Here is a 17,553-nt window from a genome sequence, read left to right on the forward strand (position 1 = left end):
TGTATTTATTTATGTAGGTTGATGTGTTGTGTACCCCAAATGCAGTGGAACAACACATTTATTTTCCATGCAGCTCTTCTTACAAGCACCTCACACGTCGAGCGTCTTAACTGCACAAAAAAAAAAAAAAAACCCTGCAATGTCACAGACTAAACCATTCTTCCACTCACAGGTAATTTCTTAAATTCCCCCCCCTTCCGCCATAGTACACAACACATCAACCTGCATAAATAAATATATAACTACATTTCACATTTTAATATTAATAAATATCTTCCTGTTTAATCTTACACAAAAACCCCATATTATAAAACCCAAAAACCCAGCACAAAAGATTCCCCACCCTCCCTTAAGCCGTGGTCTCTCCCGGAACCTTTAAATGGTGTCTGGACCCTAGGGAAATATTTGCCCAAACACCTTGGAGAGAACACAGGAAAGAAAGGTGAGTAACCACATCTTACAATCACTTCTTTGCACCCCCTTTAATTCCAGATCTTTCACCCCCACCCATCTGCATTAGTTGTCCTTACTGGTAAACCTTATTCTCCCTCAATCAAAACACTGCTTACAATACATATTGTTTTTCATTATTTATTAAACGAGAAAGAACAGAATTCTGAGCGAAGGAACTCAATTTAATAAGCATGAGCAGCAATTAGTGTCAAAGAACACTCCGTTCAAGTTAACTCTTCCGAGTATCAGGCTCTATATTTATTTACAGAGTCAAGTAAAAATCTGAATAGTCCAGTCATTAAGGCAGCTAGAAGCCAAACCACAGTAACCTATTAAGAGGAATGAAAATTAAACATCAGACAAACAAACACCTGGAGAAGCACAAGTATAACAACATTAAAACACTTACTATACTTTTAACATATTAAAATACACTAAACCAAAGTAAGACCCAAAGAACATCTGCTTAATATCACTTACTTGGACGAACTAAATTTTTATTTCTAATTCAGGCTTTGCAATGTTATTTCCCGATTATATGAGAGTCATAAAACTTTAAAAAACTACATAAAAATCTGAAACATCAATACTACTTTCAAATTAAAAGTTTAATTCATGTGATTAGCACACTCGGCAATGAATGTATGTATTATGTTAAGGTTCGCCTATGTTAGGTAGTGATAGATAAGTTCACCATAGCAATACGTTGTTCCCATACTAAGCAGAAATAGACTATATCACAGATTTTGCTGGTTTAGCTCCTTTTCTGACGAGCAGATAATCAGAGATAAAGGATGGCATGTAGGACAGAGGCAGCCACAGGAACTTGGAGTCCCAGCCGGCGGAGTAGCGGGTGCGCGGACACACAGCGCAGAGGGCGTGCTCCATGCAGGACACCACCTTCATCAGATCGTCATCTAGCATTTTTTCCAGAACCGGCTTTTGGCGGAACACTGCGGCACAGAGGCGATTCGGATCACTGCACTGATTTCTTTGAGGCTTTGAATTTGCGTACGAATCAGTCTAGAACTCTTTCTTAACCATGTTAAACAGCAATATTTAGCTTCTTAATGTCTTCTAAGCAGGAGTATCAGGAAACACATTGATTGAGGGTTGAAGGTATATCAGGATTAAACATAGGAACGTGTAACTATGTTTTTATACGCAATAAGCAAACATTGTTCTGAATTACAGAGAATTGTACAACTTCAGTCGATTCAATGGTAACACTTTATTTGAGGGGGCACAAATAACTTAGTAACTCAGTTACTACTCAGGTACAAATCATTAAATACAGTAACTGCATGAAATACATGAATCATTATGACTGATGAATGAACATGGGACTAGTACATTTAATAAATACATTTAGAGTTTGTACTAGTACATTATTTGGGCCACCACAAGTAATGTGTTGCCGACAAAACTTTAGTTGCAATTCAGGGATAATAATAAAAAAAACCTCTATGAACAAATCAGTTTTTTATGCAAATTACCTTTGTCAATGTAATCATTCCCATAATCCTCTCTGATTTCCTCAGGCAATTTGGCCCAAAGTTTTTCAAATTGCCTTTGAATAACATCACTGCTACTCATATTGGTTCTAAAAAACCCTGGTTCTATGCATATGACTTTGACTCCAAAATGAATCATCTCTCTCCTGGAAAATGAAGAAACGAGTTAGAAGAAGATAAGGTAAAGAAAACAAATACTTCCTTACGTTGTTTTTCTATGGTCTTACCTAATACTGTCATTGAAGGCCTCTACTCCAAATTTGGAAATGGAATACGGTCCACCCTGTAAACTAATCCGACCAAGCACACTGGCCACATTCACTATGCGCCCCCTCGCTTTCTTAATGAGGGGGAGCACGCTGAGGGTCACGGCGATCACTCCGTTCAAGTTAACGTCCAGCAGAGATTTGTAGTCTTCGATAGTCAGCCAGTCACAGGGTCCACAAGGCACGGACACCCCTGCATTGTTCACCAAACCCCACAAGCCTGCAGAAAACCCCACATTCACCAGTCAGGGTATTCCAGCTTCCACATGGTATCTCACGGAGAAGAGATGTTAATGTAGGGTGAGTATTGTTAATTTGGGACACTTCCTAAAAATTTGCTTTCTGGATTATTAAGTATTATTAACATATATTATCTGCAAAGTTTAACGGTATCATTTTGCCAGGAGTGCCATTTTAACAATACTCCCGCTACAAGTGAGAGTGGCTCGATTATGGCAAAAAACATTATCACGATTATTCTGACCAATATTGAGATCCTGATTATTTACCATAATCTTAACTGCAGAAACAATTTATTTATTGTATCTTAATAATGAAACATAAACACTTACACTGAAATTAAACTGAAACCAAAATAAAACTTTAAGAACATACGTTGAACAAATACATTTTTTAAATAAATAAATTATACTGAGATGAACTGTTCTGAGATTCAAAAATACTAAACTTGATTCCCCCCCCCCCCAACTATACATATTAGTCGACAGCACAGTCAAGTGATATAAAAAGTGCAACTTAAAGATTTTTAGCAAGAAAAACTAGTTTACATGATCTTTACTGCAGTGATAAACGATGGCAGAAGACAACATTTTCAGCTGTGCCGAAGACCATCTTTTAATATATTATGGCATCCTTTACATCGCGGTGTTTTTGGGAACTTGACGGATACGCGGTTGCATTATAGATGGTGTCCTTAACGGATAACTGCGTTGCAGTACGCGTTGATGAGCTTGCCTCACATTTCTGTTTTTGTTCACGTACTGTGTGATCATAGACCACTTTATAATTAAGCTTTAAGTGGTTAAGTAAACTGGTCGTGCTGCCTTGTGGTACAGACACAGCTTTGAAGCATATTCTGCAAATTATTTGTGTTGTTCTTGGTCCGATTCTTCGAAACCAAAATGATTCCAAATAACACATGTGCGTTTATCTCTTTTGTGAACGTGTTTTGACTGCCGTGCTCTAAGGAATTCGCCAACAGCCTTTAGGGAGGGACAAGGCGCACCGCTGAAAAACTAGTGCGACGATCAGGATTTATTACGCAAGATAAAGCAGGGGATCACTTCAATATGAGATACAAAGAATAAAGGGAAGCCATAATTAATTGTAATCGTGATTCAAATTTGATTAGTTGCACAGCTGTACCATATACGCTGGAAGGGGTGTGTAAAAACATCCAATAACACACCATCCTCTTACAGATTCCGCCAGCATCTCACCCTTAATGTTTGCGATGCAAACGGCACAATCACAGTTTAGCGGTAGCTCATCATAAGCTTAACTCCGTATATTTCAAAGTTAAATCCCTTAAATTTCATAGTTAATTTCTTAAGAAAATATAGTTTCAGTACTTGTGTAACCCATATCAATTCAAAATGCAATTTAGACTTTCACAAAAGGCCATTATAAAATTTAGATTGATAAATCATCAGCGTGGATGATCAGGGTAATGAAACGTTTTAATTAGGCTTGGGCGTATATGTTATCATGGTTATATAAAAGCATGCCATCACAATACGTACATGAACGCATATATGCCCGTTCAAACTCACCTTTTTCCCCAACTTTGGTTTTGATCAGTTCGGCCGCTTTAGTCACGCTATCAGTCTTGGTGACATCGAGGTGCACGGTGGTCAGTGTAGCTGAACAGTCTTTTTTTAGGTCCTCTTCGCCCTTTTCCGTTATGCAGGACGCGATCACACAGAAGCCGAGCGCGTCCAGGCGCCTGGCTAACAGTCTGCCGAAGCCGGAGTCGCAGCCCGTGATGTACACGTACTTCTCCCATTCATCTGACACTCTTTTCTTTTCCTTATACCAGCGATAGAGATAATAAAAGACCACCATCCCGAGCAGGAATTGATACATCTCTACAAAAAAGATTGGCATTAATAAAGAAAAGGTATGAATGTTAATAAAATTCGTTAATTTTCGATGCTGAAACGCGATGCTGCGGTGTGATAAACGCACACTCGCGAAAGACTCTGCATGCTATGCACCTACGTGATCTGGAAAAGCCAGAACTTCACATTAGTGATGTTATATTGCGGAATCACGTTAGATACACATGACAATTATGCTGTTACAATCGAGGCCTGCATGCTCACCTATTACTCACACTTTTAGCGATTCTTCAATCTCCCCAAAACTGCACTTCACGATAAACAGTAACTTACCTGTTCGCAGTCTGTCTGCTTTGGCATGAATAGATGAATGGGGTATTGATGACTTCCAACTTCCGGTTGTTGTTTTTTCCGGGACAGGACGTAACGAGCACAAAAAGTTTCAAACTAATAATCTTATTAAAATGTGGTCGTCTAATGATTTCTTGAGCACTCGTTGCGCCATAACAAGTATGTTGTTTATTTGCCTATTTTTAACTGGTAAGTAACGCCAGTCAGTAGCTTGCCGACACTGCAACCCATTTTAAAAGACAGAATACATGCAATCTGATATCAGGGAATCTGATGGGAAGCGGTTTTAAAGTGGGTAGTAGTTTACTGGTTTGCGTTACTGTAAGTTAAATAGTACGACGTGCATTTTTTTTTTCACACTACCCAGTCGACTGGTATTTTTTTTTGTATCCAGCCATCGTCAATATTACTCAGCTCAGGCGAGTGGGCGAGGTTAATTTCCAGCCCTATGTATGAGTAAAATAATTTTACATTTACTTCAAACAAAAAAAAAGGGTTGGATATTGAACAAAACATTAAGACAATTTTTAGTTTTGCATGAAGTACACATCTGCTAAATGATGTCTATCTCAACAGCACATACCTACCCTGCTTTACTTGTTTGATTTGACTCATATCAGCATCAGAGTAAACGAAAAAAACTCGATGATTGCAGATCCATATTAGTTATATTGTATTTGCATAACTATTTTGCATGCGTAGCAAATGACATTATTAGGGGAATTACAAGGCAAGCAGTATTGTTGGAGTGTGTGTGAGGGGGGTGTGGGGTCCTCCACAATGCTGGAGAGTGTGTGTGAGGGGCGTGGGGTCCTCCACAATACTGGAGAGTGTGTGTGAGGGGTGTGGGGTCCTCCACAATACTGGAGAGTGTGTGTGAGGGGTGTGTGGGGTCCTACACAATGCTGGAGAGTGTGTGTGAGGGGGGCGTGGGGTCCTACACAATGCTGGAGAGTGTGTGTGAGGGGGGCGTGGGGTCCTCCGCAATACTGGAGAGTGTGTGTGAGGGGTGTGGGGTCCTCCACAATGCTGGAGAGTGTGTGTGAGGGGCGTGGGGTCCTCCACAATACTGGAGAGTGTGTGTGAGGGGTGTGGGGTCCTCCACAATACTGGAGAGTGTGTGTGAGGGGTGTGTGGGGTCCTACACAATGCTGGAGAGTGTGTGTGAGGGGGGCGTGGGGTCCTCCGCAATACTGGAGAGTGTGTGTGAGGGGTGTGGGGTCCTCCACAATGCTGGAGAGTGTGTGTGAGGGGGGCGTGGGGTCCTCCACAATACTGGAGAGTGTGTGTGAGGGGTGTGGGGTCCTCCGCAATACTGGAGAGTGTGTGTGAGGGGGGCGTGGGGTCCTCCACAATACTGGAGAGTGTGTGTGAGGGGGGCGTGGGGTCCTCCGCAATGCTGGAGAGTGTGTGTGAGGGGGGCGTGGGGTCCTCCACAATGCTGGAGAGTGTGTGTGAGGGGGGTGTGGGGTCCTCCACAATGCTGGAGAGTGTGTGTGAGGGGGGTGTGGGGTCCTCCACAATGCTGGAGAGTGTGTGTGAGGGGGGTGTGGGGTCCTCCACAATGCTGGAGAGTGTGTGTGAGGGGGGTGTGGGGTCCTCCGCAATACTGGAGAGTGTGTGTGAGGGGTGTGGGGTCCTCCACAATGCTGGAGAGTGTGTGTGAGGGGGGGCGTGGGGTCCTCCACAATACTGGAGAGTGTGTGTGAGGGGGGGTGTGGGGTTTTCCACAATACTGGAGAGTGTGTGTGAGGGGTGTGGGGTCCTCCGCAATACTGGAGAGTGTGTGTGAGGGGGGCGTGGGGTCCTCCGCAATACTGGAGAGTGTGTGTGAGGGGGTGTGGGGTCCTCCACAATGCTGGAGAGTGTGTGTGAGGGGGGTGTGGGGTCCTCCGCAATACTGGAGAGTGTGTGTGAGGGGGGCGTGGGGTCCTCCACAATGCTGGAGAGTGTGTGTGAGGGGGGTGTGGGGTCCTCCACAATACTGGAGAGTGTGTGTGAGGGGGGTGTGGGGTCCTCCGCAATACTGGAGAGTGTGTGTGAGGGGGGGTGTGGGGTCCTCCGCAATACTGGAGAGTGTGTGTGAGGGGGGCGTGGGGTCCTCCACAATACTGGAGAGTGTGTGTGAGGGGGGTGTGGGGTCCTCCGCAATACTGGAGAGTGTGTGTGAGGGGGGTGTGGGGTCCTCCACAATACTGGAGAGTGTGTGTGAGGGGGGTGTGGGGTCCTCCACAATACTGGAGAGTGTGTGTGAGGGGGGCGTGGGGTCCTCCACAATGCTGGAGAGTGTGTGTGAGGGGGGTGTGGGGTCCTCCACAATACTGGAGAGTGTGTGTGAGGGGGGTGTGGGGTCCTCCACAATACTGGAGAGTGTGTGTGAGGGGGGTGTGGGGTCCTCCACAATGCTGGAGAGTGTGTGTGAGGGGGGTGTGGGGTCCTCCACAATACTGGAGAGTGTGTGTGAGGGGGGCGTGGGGTCCTCCACAATGCTGGAGAGTGTGTGTGAGGGGGGCGTGGGGTCCTCCACAATGCTGGAGAGTGTGTGTGAGGGGGGCGTGGGGTCCTCCGCAATACTGGAGAGTGTGTGTGAGGGGGGCGTGGGGTCCTCCGCAATACTGGAGAGTGTGTGTGAGGGGGGCGTGGGGTCCTCCACAATGCTGGAGAGTGTGTGTGAGGGGGGTGTGGGGTCCTCCACAATACTGGAGAGTGTGTGTGAGGGGGGGCGTGGGGTCCTCCGCAATACTGGAGAGTGTGTGTGAGGGGGGCGTGGGGTCCTCCACAATGCTGGAGAGTGTGTGTGAGGGGGGCGTGGGGTCCTCCACAATGCTGGAGAGTGTGTGTGAGGGGGGTGTGGGGTCCTCCACAATACTGGAGAGTGTGTGTGAGGGGGGCGTGGGGTCCTCCGCAATACTGGAGAGTGTGTGTGAGGGGTGTGGGGTCCTCCGCAATACTGGAGAGTGTGTGTGAGGGGGGCGTGGGGTCCTCCACAATACTGGAGAGTGTGTGTGAGGGGGGCGTGGGGTCCTCCACAATGCTGGAGAGTGTGTGTGAGGGGGGCGTGGGGTCCTCCACAATGCTGGAGAGTGTGTGTGAGGGGGGCGTGGGGTCCTCCACAATGCTGGAGAGTGTGTGTGAGGGGGGCGTGGGGTCCTCCACAATGCTGGAGAGTGTGTGTGAGGGGGGCGTGGGGTCCTCCGCAATACTGGAGAGTGTGTGTGAGGGGGGCGTGGGGTCCTCCGCAATACTGGAGAGTGTGTGTGAGGGGGGCGTGGGGTCCTCCACAATACTGGAGAGTGTGTGTGAGGGGTGTGGGGTCCTCCACAATACTGGAGAGTGTGTGTGAGGGGTGTGGGGTCCTCCACAATGCTGGAGAGTGTGTGTGAGGGGGGTGTGGGGTCCTCCACAATACTGGAGAGTGTGTGTGAGGGGGGTGTGGGGTCCTCCACAATGCTGGAGAGTGTGTGTGAGGGGGGTGTGGGGTCCTCCACAATGCTGGAGAGTGTGTGTGAGGGGGGTGTGGGGTCCTCCGCAATACTGGAGAGTGTGTGTGAGGGGGGCGTGGGGTCCTCCACAATGCTGGAGAGTGTGTGTGAGGGGGGCGTGGGGTCCTCCACAATACTGGAGAGTGTGTGTGAGGGGGGCGTGGGGTCCTCCACAATGCTGGAGAGTGTGTGTGAGGGGGGCGTGGGGTCCTCCACAATACTGGAGAGTGTGTGTGAGGGGGGCGTGGGGTCCTCCACAATGCTGGAGAGTGTGTGTGAGGGGGGCGTGGGGTCCTCCGCAATACTGGAGAGTGTGTGTGAGGGGGGCGTGGGGTCCTCCGCAATACTGGAGAGTGTGTGTGAGGGGGGCGTGGGGTCCTCCACAATACTGGAGAGTGTGTGTGAGGGGGGCGTGGGGTCCTCCGCAATACTGGAGAGTGTGTGTGAGGGGGGCGTGGGGTCCTCCACAATACTGGAGAGTGTGTGTGAGGGGTGTGGGGTCCTCCGCAATACTGGAGAGTGTGTGTGAGGGGGGCGTGGGGTCCTCCACAATACTGGAGAGTGTGTGTGAGGGGTGTGGGGTCCTCCACAATACTGGAGAGTGTGTGTGAGGGGTGTGGGGTCCTCCACAATGCTGGAGAGTGTGTGTGAGGGGGGCGTGGGGTCCTCCGCAATACTGGAGAGTGTGTGTGAGGGGTGTGGGGTCCTCCACAATACTGGAGAGTGTGTGTGAGGGGTGTGGGGTCCTCCACAATGCTGGAGAGTGTGTGTGAGGGGGGTGTGGGGTCCTCCACAATACTGGAGAGTGTGTGTGAGGGGTGTGGGGTCCTCCACAATGCTGGACAGTGTGTGTGAGAGGGGGTGTGGGGTCCTCCACAATACTGGAGAGTGTGTGTGAGGGGGTGTGGGGTCCTCCACAATGCTGGAGAGTGTGTGTGAGGGGGGCGTGGGGTCCTCCACAATACTGGAGAGTGTGTGAGGGGGGTGTGGGGTCCTCCACAATGCTGGAGAGTGTGTGTGAGGGGGGTGTGGGGTCCTCCACAATGCTGGAGAGTGTGTGTGAGGGGGGCGTGGGGTCCTCCACAATGCTGGAGAGTGTGTGTGAGGGGGGCGTGGAGTGGCAGTAGAGGCAGGGACGGATTATGGGTTGTGTGGGCCCCTGGGCAAAACGTTTGTGAGGGCCCCCCCCACCACCACCACCACCACCACCAGCACCACCACCACAACCACCACAATTCAAGGGCCCTTGGCAGCCAAACACCCTCCCTATAGGGTCAGGGGCCCTTGTAGGCAGATGATCAAAGAATGTAGGCCCTCTAAAATAGACAAACGAAAATACATTGTTGATAAGCGTTGCAAATTGTTTTGGGCTAGGGGCCCCACGGGCCCCCTGCACCCCAAGGGGCCCTGGGCAGCGGCCCCGCTGGCCCGGTCCGTATTCCGTCCCTGAGTTGAGGTCGTGTTTCTTTGTAACATTAGCGACGTCATGTAGCGCACTGCACCCAGTGATTCCAGAGAGTCCATTCAGATTGCAGTTAAGTTGTGTCCCCTTTTCTTTATATACTTCTTCCATCTTCTTTGGCTGTCAGTCACAAAACACTAAACTGTACAGTGATCACATTTTAAAAGTTTGGAAATTTCGATTGTTTTGCATTCCTCTGCCTGGCACTTTATTATTTTGTTTGCTTTTTTCTGCTTCCTGTAAGATCTCTTTTGGCCCATTTCCACAGTTAATAATTTGCGTAATTCTGCACTGGGAAGTATCGACAGTTTCTTGTAGTCCAAACAAAAAGCACTCAGACCAAACAGCGAGCATGCTCTATTTATAAACTATCCATTCTTAATCGGCGATGAATCTGGACAGAAAGTATCAGTCAGACAATGCAGCAAAATTCACACATGCTTAATAATTCATCTGTAGCATGCAATTCACTGCACATCCCTTTGGTGTACTACACTGGGCTCACAAAAAACAAAATGTAATCTGAAGTAGGGGTGGCATGGTGGTGCAGTGGTTAGTACTATTGCCTTACACCTCTGGGACCCGGGTTCGAGTCTCCGCCTGGGTCACATGTGTGTGGAGTTTGCATGTTCTCCCCATGTCGTCGTGGGGTTTCCTCCGGGTACTCCGGTTTCCCCCCACAGTCCAAAGACATGCTGAGGCTAATTGGCGTTGCTAAATTGCTCATAAGAGTGCATGTGTGAGTGAGTGGTGTGTGAGTGTGCCCTGCGATGGGCTGGCCCCCATCCTGGGTTGTTCCCTGCCTCGTGCCCATTGCTTCCGGGATAGGCTCCGGACCCCCCGCGACCCAGTAGGATAAGCGGTTTGGAAAATGGATGGATAATCTGAAGTACATAATATGTAAAATGAGTAATTAAGTTGTACATTTATTAAATATCTATACACTCATATACCTGCATGACTTTGGGAGGAATCCCACATAGCAGCGTTTAAGGTGATGCTGCTGATCAGCGAACCACCACACCTCCATAAATAAGAGCCTAATGTATCATAATTTATCAGAACATACTCAGAGATATAATTGCACACTCTGGCGAATTTAGGAACATCACTTCGCCCTAAGCCCCCTGGAACTCTGGTGCTGGTGAGAGATTGGGCGGTGGATGGATATTTTGGGACTATGGAAAGAAACCAGACTAGGGGCGAGAATTAATTGACGACGGGCTTAGCGGAATTGTGAGGAATTTAGAGTATAAATCTAATTTAACCAGTAGAGGTCGCTTTAACACATTATAATGTTGGTCAGTCTGCGCCAGATCGGCGTGAGTGGTTAAATAATGTCGCTGACACCAGACCCCTCAACTCCCCGTCTTACCACCCGCAATGTATGCAATCTTCTGTCATACTAAATGCCCTTGTTTACTAATAAGCCCCGGATATTACAAACGTAAGGTTTTCTTTCTAAAATATTAATCTAGTTCTGGAGCGCTATATCAGACAAATCCTGCATTAGGGGGAAGTGTGTGGCTCTGCTCTGCAACCATCAGCAGAAGGTCATCAGCTCAAATCCCAGTCGTATCACCACCCTGTGCCTGAGCAAGACCCTTATCTGCAGTGTCTCCAGGGAAAGGCTGACCCTGATTTGTGATCGCCATCAATATTTTAATTTTAACAAACGTTTCTTCATATATAATATATATGTTTGCATTCATGATGACTCCATTCCAGTGATGTGCACACTTTGAGGGGTGTGGTCAGTTGGTAGTATTTGCTGGCTGGGGGTGTCCCCCATGGTAAATTTTTGCCACCGTTGGTTATAGAAAAATGGCATTTAGAACATTGAGGGTGGGGGGAGGCACAGGTAGGTGCTGGTACTGGATCCAGATGGATGTTCTTATTTAAAACATAAGTCTTTGGGAAGATATGGCAACAATAAACTCTGAGTAATTAGAGAAAAAAATTTCAGTCATTTCACTGAAATAGTTAGGGCGGGGGGGGGGGGGGGGGGGGGCGTCGATATTGTGTCAAAACTGCTGTTTCTCCATTGCCTGCAGTATGTAGTGACACCTCCCAGTCTATTTGGACTGTAAGAGGCCCCCAGAGTAAGCAGAGAAAAACAAGGTAACGCCGGGGGGGGGGGGGGGGGGCAATAAAAGCAGAGCTCAATCAAAAGCACAGTATTAAGGCTATAACCTTACCCAACACGCCAGCACACTGCTTACAATACATATTGTTTTTCATTATTTATTAAACGAGAAAGAACAGAATTCTGAGCGAAGGAACTCAATTTAATAAGCATGAGCAGCAATGAGTGTCAAAGAACACTCCGTTCAAGTTAACTCTTCCGAGTATCAGGCTCTATATTTATTTACAGAGTCAAGTAAAAATCTGAATAGTCCAGTCATTAAGGCAGCTAGAAGCCAAACCACAGTAACCTATTAAGAGGAATGAAAATTAAACATCAGACAAACAAACACCTGGAGAAGCACAAGTATAACAACATTAAAACACTTACTATACTTTTAACATATAAAAATACACTAAACCAAAGTAAGACCCAAAGAATATCTGCTTAATATCACTTACTTGGACGAACTAAATTTTTATTTCTAATTCAGGCTTTGCAATGTTATTTCCCGATTATATGAGAGTCATAAAACTTTAAAAAACGACATAAAAATCTGAAACATCAATACTACTTTCAAATTAAAAGTTTAATTCATGTGATTAGCACACTCGGCAATGAATGTATGTATTATGTTAAGGTTCGCCTATGTTGGGTAGTGATAGATAAGTTCACCATAGCAATACGTTGTTCCCATACTAAGCAGAAATAGGTTATATCACAGATTTTGCTGGTTTAGCTCCTTTTCTGACGAGCAGATAATCAGTGACAAAGGATGGCATGTAGGACAGAGGCAGCCACAGGAACTTGGCGTCCCAGCCGGCGGAGTAGCGGGTGCGCGGACACACAGCGCAGAGGGCGTGCTCCATGCAGGACACCACCTTCATCAGATCGTCATCTGGCTTTTTTCCCAGAACCGGCTTTTGGCGGAACACTGCGGCACAGAGGCGATTCGGATCACTGCACTGATTTCTTTGAGACTTTGAATTTGCGTGCGAATCAGTCTAACTTTCTTAACCATGTTAAACAGCAATATTTAGCATTTTAAACAGCAATATTTAGCTTCTTAATTTCTTTTAAGCAGGAGTATCAGGAAACGCATTGATTGAGGGTTGAAGGTATATCAGGGTTAAACATAGGAACGTGTAACTATGTTTTTATACGCAATAAGCAAACATTGTTCTGAATTACAGAGAATTGTACAACTTCAGTCGATTCAATGGTAACACTTTATTTGAGGGGGCACAAGTAACTTAGTAACTCAGTTACTACTCAGGTACAAACCATTAAATACAGTAACTGCATGAAATACATGAACCATTATTACTGATGAATGAACATGGGATTAGTACATTTAATAAATACATTTAGAGTGTGTACTACTACATTATTTGGGCCCCCACAAGTAATGTGTTGCCGACAAAATGTTAGTTGCAATTCAGGGATAAATAATAAAGAAACCTCTATGAACAAATCAGTTTTTATATGCAAATTACCTTTGTCAATGTAATCATTCCCATAATCCTCTCTGATTTCCTCAGGCAATTTGGCCCAAAGTTTCTCAAATTGCCTTTGAATAACAATTCTAGTCATATTGGTTCTAAAATACCCAGGTTCTATGCATATGACTTTGACTCCAAAATGAATCATCTCTCTCCTGGAAAATGAAGAAACGAATTAGAAGAAGATAAGGTAAAGAAAACAAATACTTCCTTACGTTGTTTTTCTATGGTCTTACCTAATACTGTCATTGAAGGCCTCTACTCCAAATTTGGAAATGGAATACGGTCCACCCTGTAAACTAATCCGACCAAGCACACTGGCCACATTCACTATGCGCCCCCTCGCTTTCTTAATGAGGGGGAGCACGCTGAGGGTCACGGCGATCACTCCGTTCAAGTTAACGTCCAGCAGAGATTTGTAGTCTTCGATAGTCAGCCAGTCACAGGGTCCACAAGGCACGGACACCCCTGCATTGTTCACCAAACCCCACAAGCCTGCAGAAAACCCCACATTCACCAGTCAGGGTTTTCCAGCTTCCACATGGTATCTCACGGAGAAGAGATGTTAATGTAGGGTGAGTATTGTTAATTTGGGACACTTCCTAAAAATCTGCTTTCTGGAAAAATCATCTCAATAATAACAGAATCAGCTCAATGTCTTGAATTCCAACTTCATACCATTCAAGATACATTAATGCCCCTTGAACACTATAGGCTATATTGAAGACAAAAGTATTATTAACATATATTATCTGCAAAGCCCATTTTGCCAGGAGTGCCATTTTAACAATACTCACCCTAAACGAGAGCGGCTCGATTATGGCAAAAAACATTATCACGATTATTCTGACCAATATTGAGATCCTGATTATTTACCATAATCTTAACAGCAGAAACAATGTATTTATTGAATCTTAATAATAAAACGTAAACACTTACACTGAAATTAAACTGAAACCAAAATAAAACTTTAAGATTACATACGTTGAACAAATACATTTTTTAAATGAATAAATTATACTGAGATGAACTGTTCTGAGATTCAGAAACACTAAACTTGATTCCCCCCCCCCCCCCCCCCCCAACTATACATATTAGAGTCGACAGCTCAGTCAAGTGATATAAAAAGTGCAGCTTAAAGATTTTTAGCAAGAAAAAGAAGTTTACATGATCTTTACTGCAGTGATACGCGATGGCAGAAGACAACATTTTCAGCTGTGCCGAAGACCATCTTTTAATATATGATGACATCCGTTACATCGCGGTGTTTTTGGGAACTTGACGGATACGCGGTTGCATTATAGATGGTGTCCTTAACGGATAACTGCGTTGCAGTACGCGTTGATGAGCTTGCCTCACATTTCTCAGTTTTTGTTCACGTACTGTATGATCATAGACCACTTTATAATTAAGCTTTAAGTGGTTAAGTAAACTGGTCGTGCTGCCTTGTGGTACAACTTTGAAGCATATTCTGCAAATTATTTGTGTTGTTCTTGGTCCGATTCTTCGAAACCAAAATGATTCCAAATAACTCATGTGCGTTTACCTCTTGTGAACGCGTTTTGACTGCCGTGCTCTAAGGAATTCGCCAACAGCCTTTAGGGAGGGACAAGGCGCACCGCTGAAAACGTAGTGCGCCGATCAGGATTTATTACGCAAGATAAAGCAGGGGATCACTTCTATATGAGATACAAAGAATCAAGGGAAGCCATAATTGTAATCGTGATTCAAATTCGATTAGTTGCACAGCTGTACCCTATACGCTAGAAGGGGTGTGTAAAAACGTCCAATAACACACCATCCTCTTACAGATTCCGCCAGCATCTCATAACTCCGTATACTTCAAAGTTAAATCCCTTAAATTTCATAGTTAATTTCTTAAGAAAATATAGTTTCAGTACTTGTGTAACCCATATTAATTCAAAATGCAAATTAGACTTTCACAAAAGGCCATTATAAAATTTAGATTGATAAATCATCAGCGTGGATGATCAGGGTAATGAAACGTTTTAATTAGGCTTGGGCGTATATGTTATCATGGTTATATAAAAGCATGCCATCACAATACGTACATGAACGCATATATGCCCGTTCAAACTCACCTTTTTCCCCAACTTTGGTTTTGATCAGTTCGGCCGCTTTAGTCACGCTATCAGTCTTGGTGACATCGAGGTGCACGGTGGTCAGTGTAGCTGAACAGTCTTTTTTTAGGTCCTCTTCGCCCTTTTCCGTTAAGCAGGACGCGATCACACAGAAGCCGAGCGCGTCCAGGCGCCTGGCTAACAGTCTGCCGAAGCCGGAGTCGCAGCCCGTGATGTACACGTACTTCTCCCATTCCTCTGACACTCTTTTCTTTTCCCTATACCAGCGATAGAGATAATAAAAGACCACCATCCCAAGCAGGTATTGATACATCTCTACAAAAAAGACTGGCATTAATAAAGAAAAGGTATGAATGTAAATAAAATGCGTTAACTTCGATGCTGATACGCGACGCAGCGGTGTGATTTATAGCGAAAGACTCTGCATGCTATGCACCTACGTGATCTGGACAAGCCAGAACTTCACATTCGTGATGTTATGTTGCGAAATCACGTTAAATACAAATGACAATTATGCAGTTACAATCCAGGCCTGCATGCTCACCTATTACTCACACTTTTAGCGATTCTTCAATCTCCCCAAAACTGCACTTTACGATAAACAGTAACTCACCTATTCGCAGTCTGTCTGCTTTGGCGTGAATAGATGAATGGGGTATTGATGACTAACAACTTCCGGTTGTTGTTTTTTCCGGGACAGGGTGTAACGAGCACAAAAAGTTTCAAACTGTAACAAAATTAACTGTGGTTAATAATTTATTGAGCACTCGTTGCGCTATAACAAGTATGTTGTTTATTTGCCTATTTTTAACTGGTAAGTAACGCCAGTCAGTAGCTTGCCGACACTGCAACCCATTTTAAAAGACAGAATACATGCAATCTAATATCAGGGAATCTGATGGGAAGCGGTTTTAAAGTGGGTAGTAGTTGACTGGTTTGCGTTACTGTAAGTTAAATAGTACGACGTGCATTTTTTTTTCACACTACCCAGTCGACTGGTATTTTTTTTTTGTAACCAGGCATCGTCAATATTACTCAGCTCAGGCGAGTGGGCGAGGTTAATTTCCAGCCCTATGTATGAGTAAAATAATTTTACATTTACTTCAAACAAAAAAAAGTGTTGGATATTGAACAAAACATTAAGACAATTTTTAGTTTTGCATAACGTACACATCTGCTAAATGATGTCGATCTCAACAGCACATTCCTACCCTGCTTTGCTTGTTTGATTTGACTCGTATCAGCATCAGAGTAAATGAATAAAACTCGATGATTGCAGATCCATATTAGTTATATTGTATTTGCATAACTATTTTACATGGGTAGCACATTGCACTATGTGGAGAATTACAAGGTAAGACAAGGGTCCTCCACAATACTGGAGTGTGTGTGTGTGAGGGGGGTGTGGGGTCCTCCACAATACTGGAGTGTGTGTGAGGGGGGCGTGGGGTCCTCCACAATACTGGAGAGTGTGTGTGAGGGGGGTGTGGGGTCCTCCACAATACTGGAGAGTGTGTGTGAGGGGTGTGGGGTCCTACACAATGCTGGAGAGTGTGTGTGAGGGGTGTGGGGTCCTCCACAATGCTGGAGAGTGTGTGTGAGGGGGGTGTGGGGTCCTCCACAATGCTGGAGAGTGTGTGTGAGGGGTGTGGGGTCCTCCACAATGCTGGAGAGTGTGTGTGAGGGGGGTGTGGGGTCCTCCACAATGCTGGAGAGTGTGTGTGAGGGGTGTGGGGTCCTCCACAATGCTGGAGAGTGTGTGTGAGGGGGGTGTGGGGTCCTCCACAATGCTGGAGAGTGTGTGTGAGGGGGGCTTGGGATCCTCCACAATGCTGGTGGCTTTGCAGTAGGTGTCAGTGATAGAGGGCAGAGAGGCTCCAATGATATTCTCAGCTCTTCTCACTATCCGCTGTCGGGTCCTGCGATCTGATACGGGGCAGTTTCCATACCAGACAGTGATGCAGCTGCTCAGGTTGTTCTCGATAGTCCCTCTGTAGAAGGTGGTGAGAATGGGAGGTGAGAGGTGGGCTTTCCTGAGCTTTCGCAGAAAGTAGAGATGCTGCTGGGCTTTCCTGGTTATGGAGCTGGTGTTCAGGGAGCAAGAGAGTTTCTCCACCAGGTGAACACCAATGAACTTGCTGCTCTTGATGACCTCCACAGAGGATCCATTGATGTTCAGAGTCAGTAAGAGTCAGAGAGTTTTATTGTCAATTCC

General features: G+C 45.6%; 2 protein-coding genes across 7 annotated transcripts; both read right to left on the reverse strand.

The window, feature by feature from the left end:
• Window positions 1-676: 676 nt before the first annotated feature.
• LOC125710182 (retinol dehydrogenase 7-like) lies at window positions 677-16,662 on the reverse strand. Of its 5 annotated transcripts, none has more exons than XM_048979598.1 (5): window positions 15,883-16,662; window positions 4,027-4,578; window positions 2,195-2,453; window positions 1,950-2,113; window positions 677-1,406 (listed from the first exon to the last, which is right to left on the reverse strand). In XM_048979598.1, exons 2-5 carry the CDS (start codon window positions 4,358-4,360, stop codon window positions 1,186-1,188), a joined length of 978 nt encoding a protein of 325 aa, XP_048835555.1. In that variant the 5' UTR covers window positions 4,361-4,578; window positions 15,883-16,662; the 3' UTR covers window positions 677-1,185. The 5 variants fall into 5 exon arrangements, with proteins under 5 accessions (XP_048835555.1, XP_048835560.1, XP_048835558.1 ...); XM_048979603.1 differs by having other exon boundaries at window positions 4,027-4,341; window positions 15,883-15,907; XM_048979601.1 differs by lacking the exon at window positions 15,883-16,662 and adding an exon at window positions 4,648-4,947 and having other exon boundaries at window positions 4,027-4,341.
• On the reverse strand, window positions 1,760-15,876 carry LOC125710183 (retinol dehydrogenase 7-like). Of its 2 annotated transcripts, none has more exons than XM_048979605.1 (4): window positions 15,339-15,876; window positions 13,473-13,731; window positions 13,196-13,391; window positions 1,760-1,915 (listed from the first exon to the last, which is right to left on the reverse strand). In XM_048979605.1, exons 1-4 carry the CDS (start codon window positions 15,670-15,672, stop codon window positions 1,775-1,777), a joined length of 930 nt encoding a protein of 309 aa, XP_048835562.1. In that variant the 5' UTR covers window positions 15,673-15,876; the 3' UTR covers window positions 1,760-1,774. The 2 variants fall into 2 exon arrangements, with proteins under 2 accessions (XP_048835562.1, XP_048835561.1); XM_048979604.1 differs by lacking the exon at window positions 1,760-1,915 and adding an exon at window positions 11,828-12,668 and having other exon boundaries at window positions 13,231-13,391; window positions 15,339-15,874.
• Window positions 16,663-17,553: the final 891 nt, after the last annotated feature.

The sequence above is a fragment of the Brienomyrus brachyistius genome, chromosome 16 (assembly GCF_023856365.1).
Source record: "Brienomyrus brachyistius isolate T26 chromosome 16, BBRACH_0.4, whole genome shotgun sequence".
Lineage (NCBI taxonomy): Eukaryota > Metazoa > Chordata > Actinopteri > Osteoglossiformes > Mormyridae > Brienomyrus > Brienomyrus brachyistius.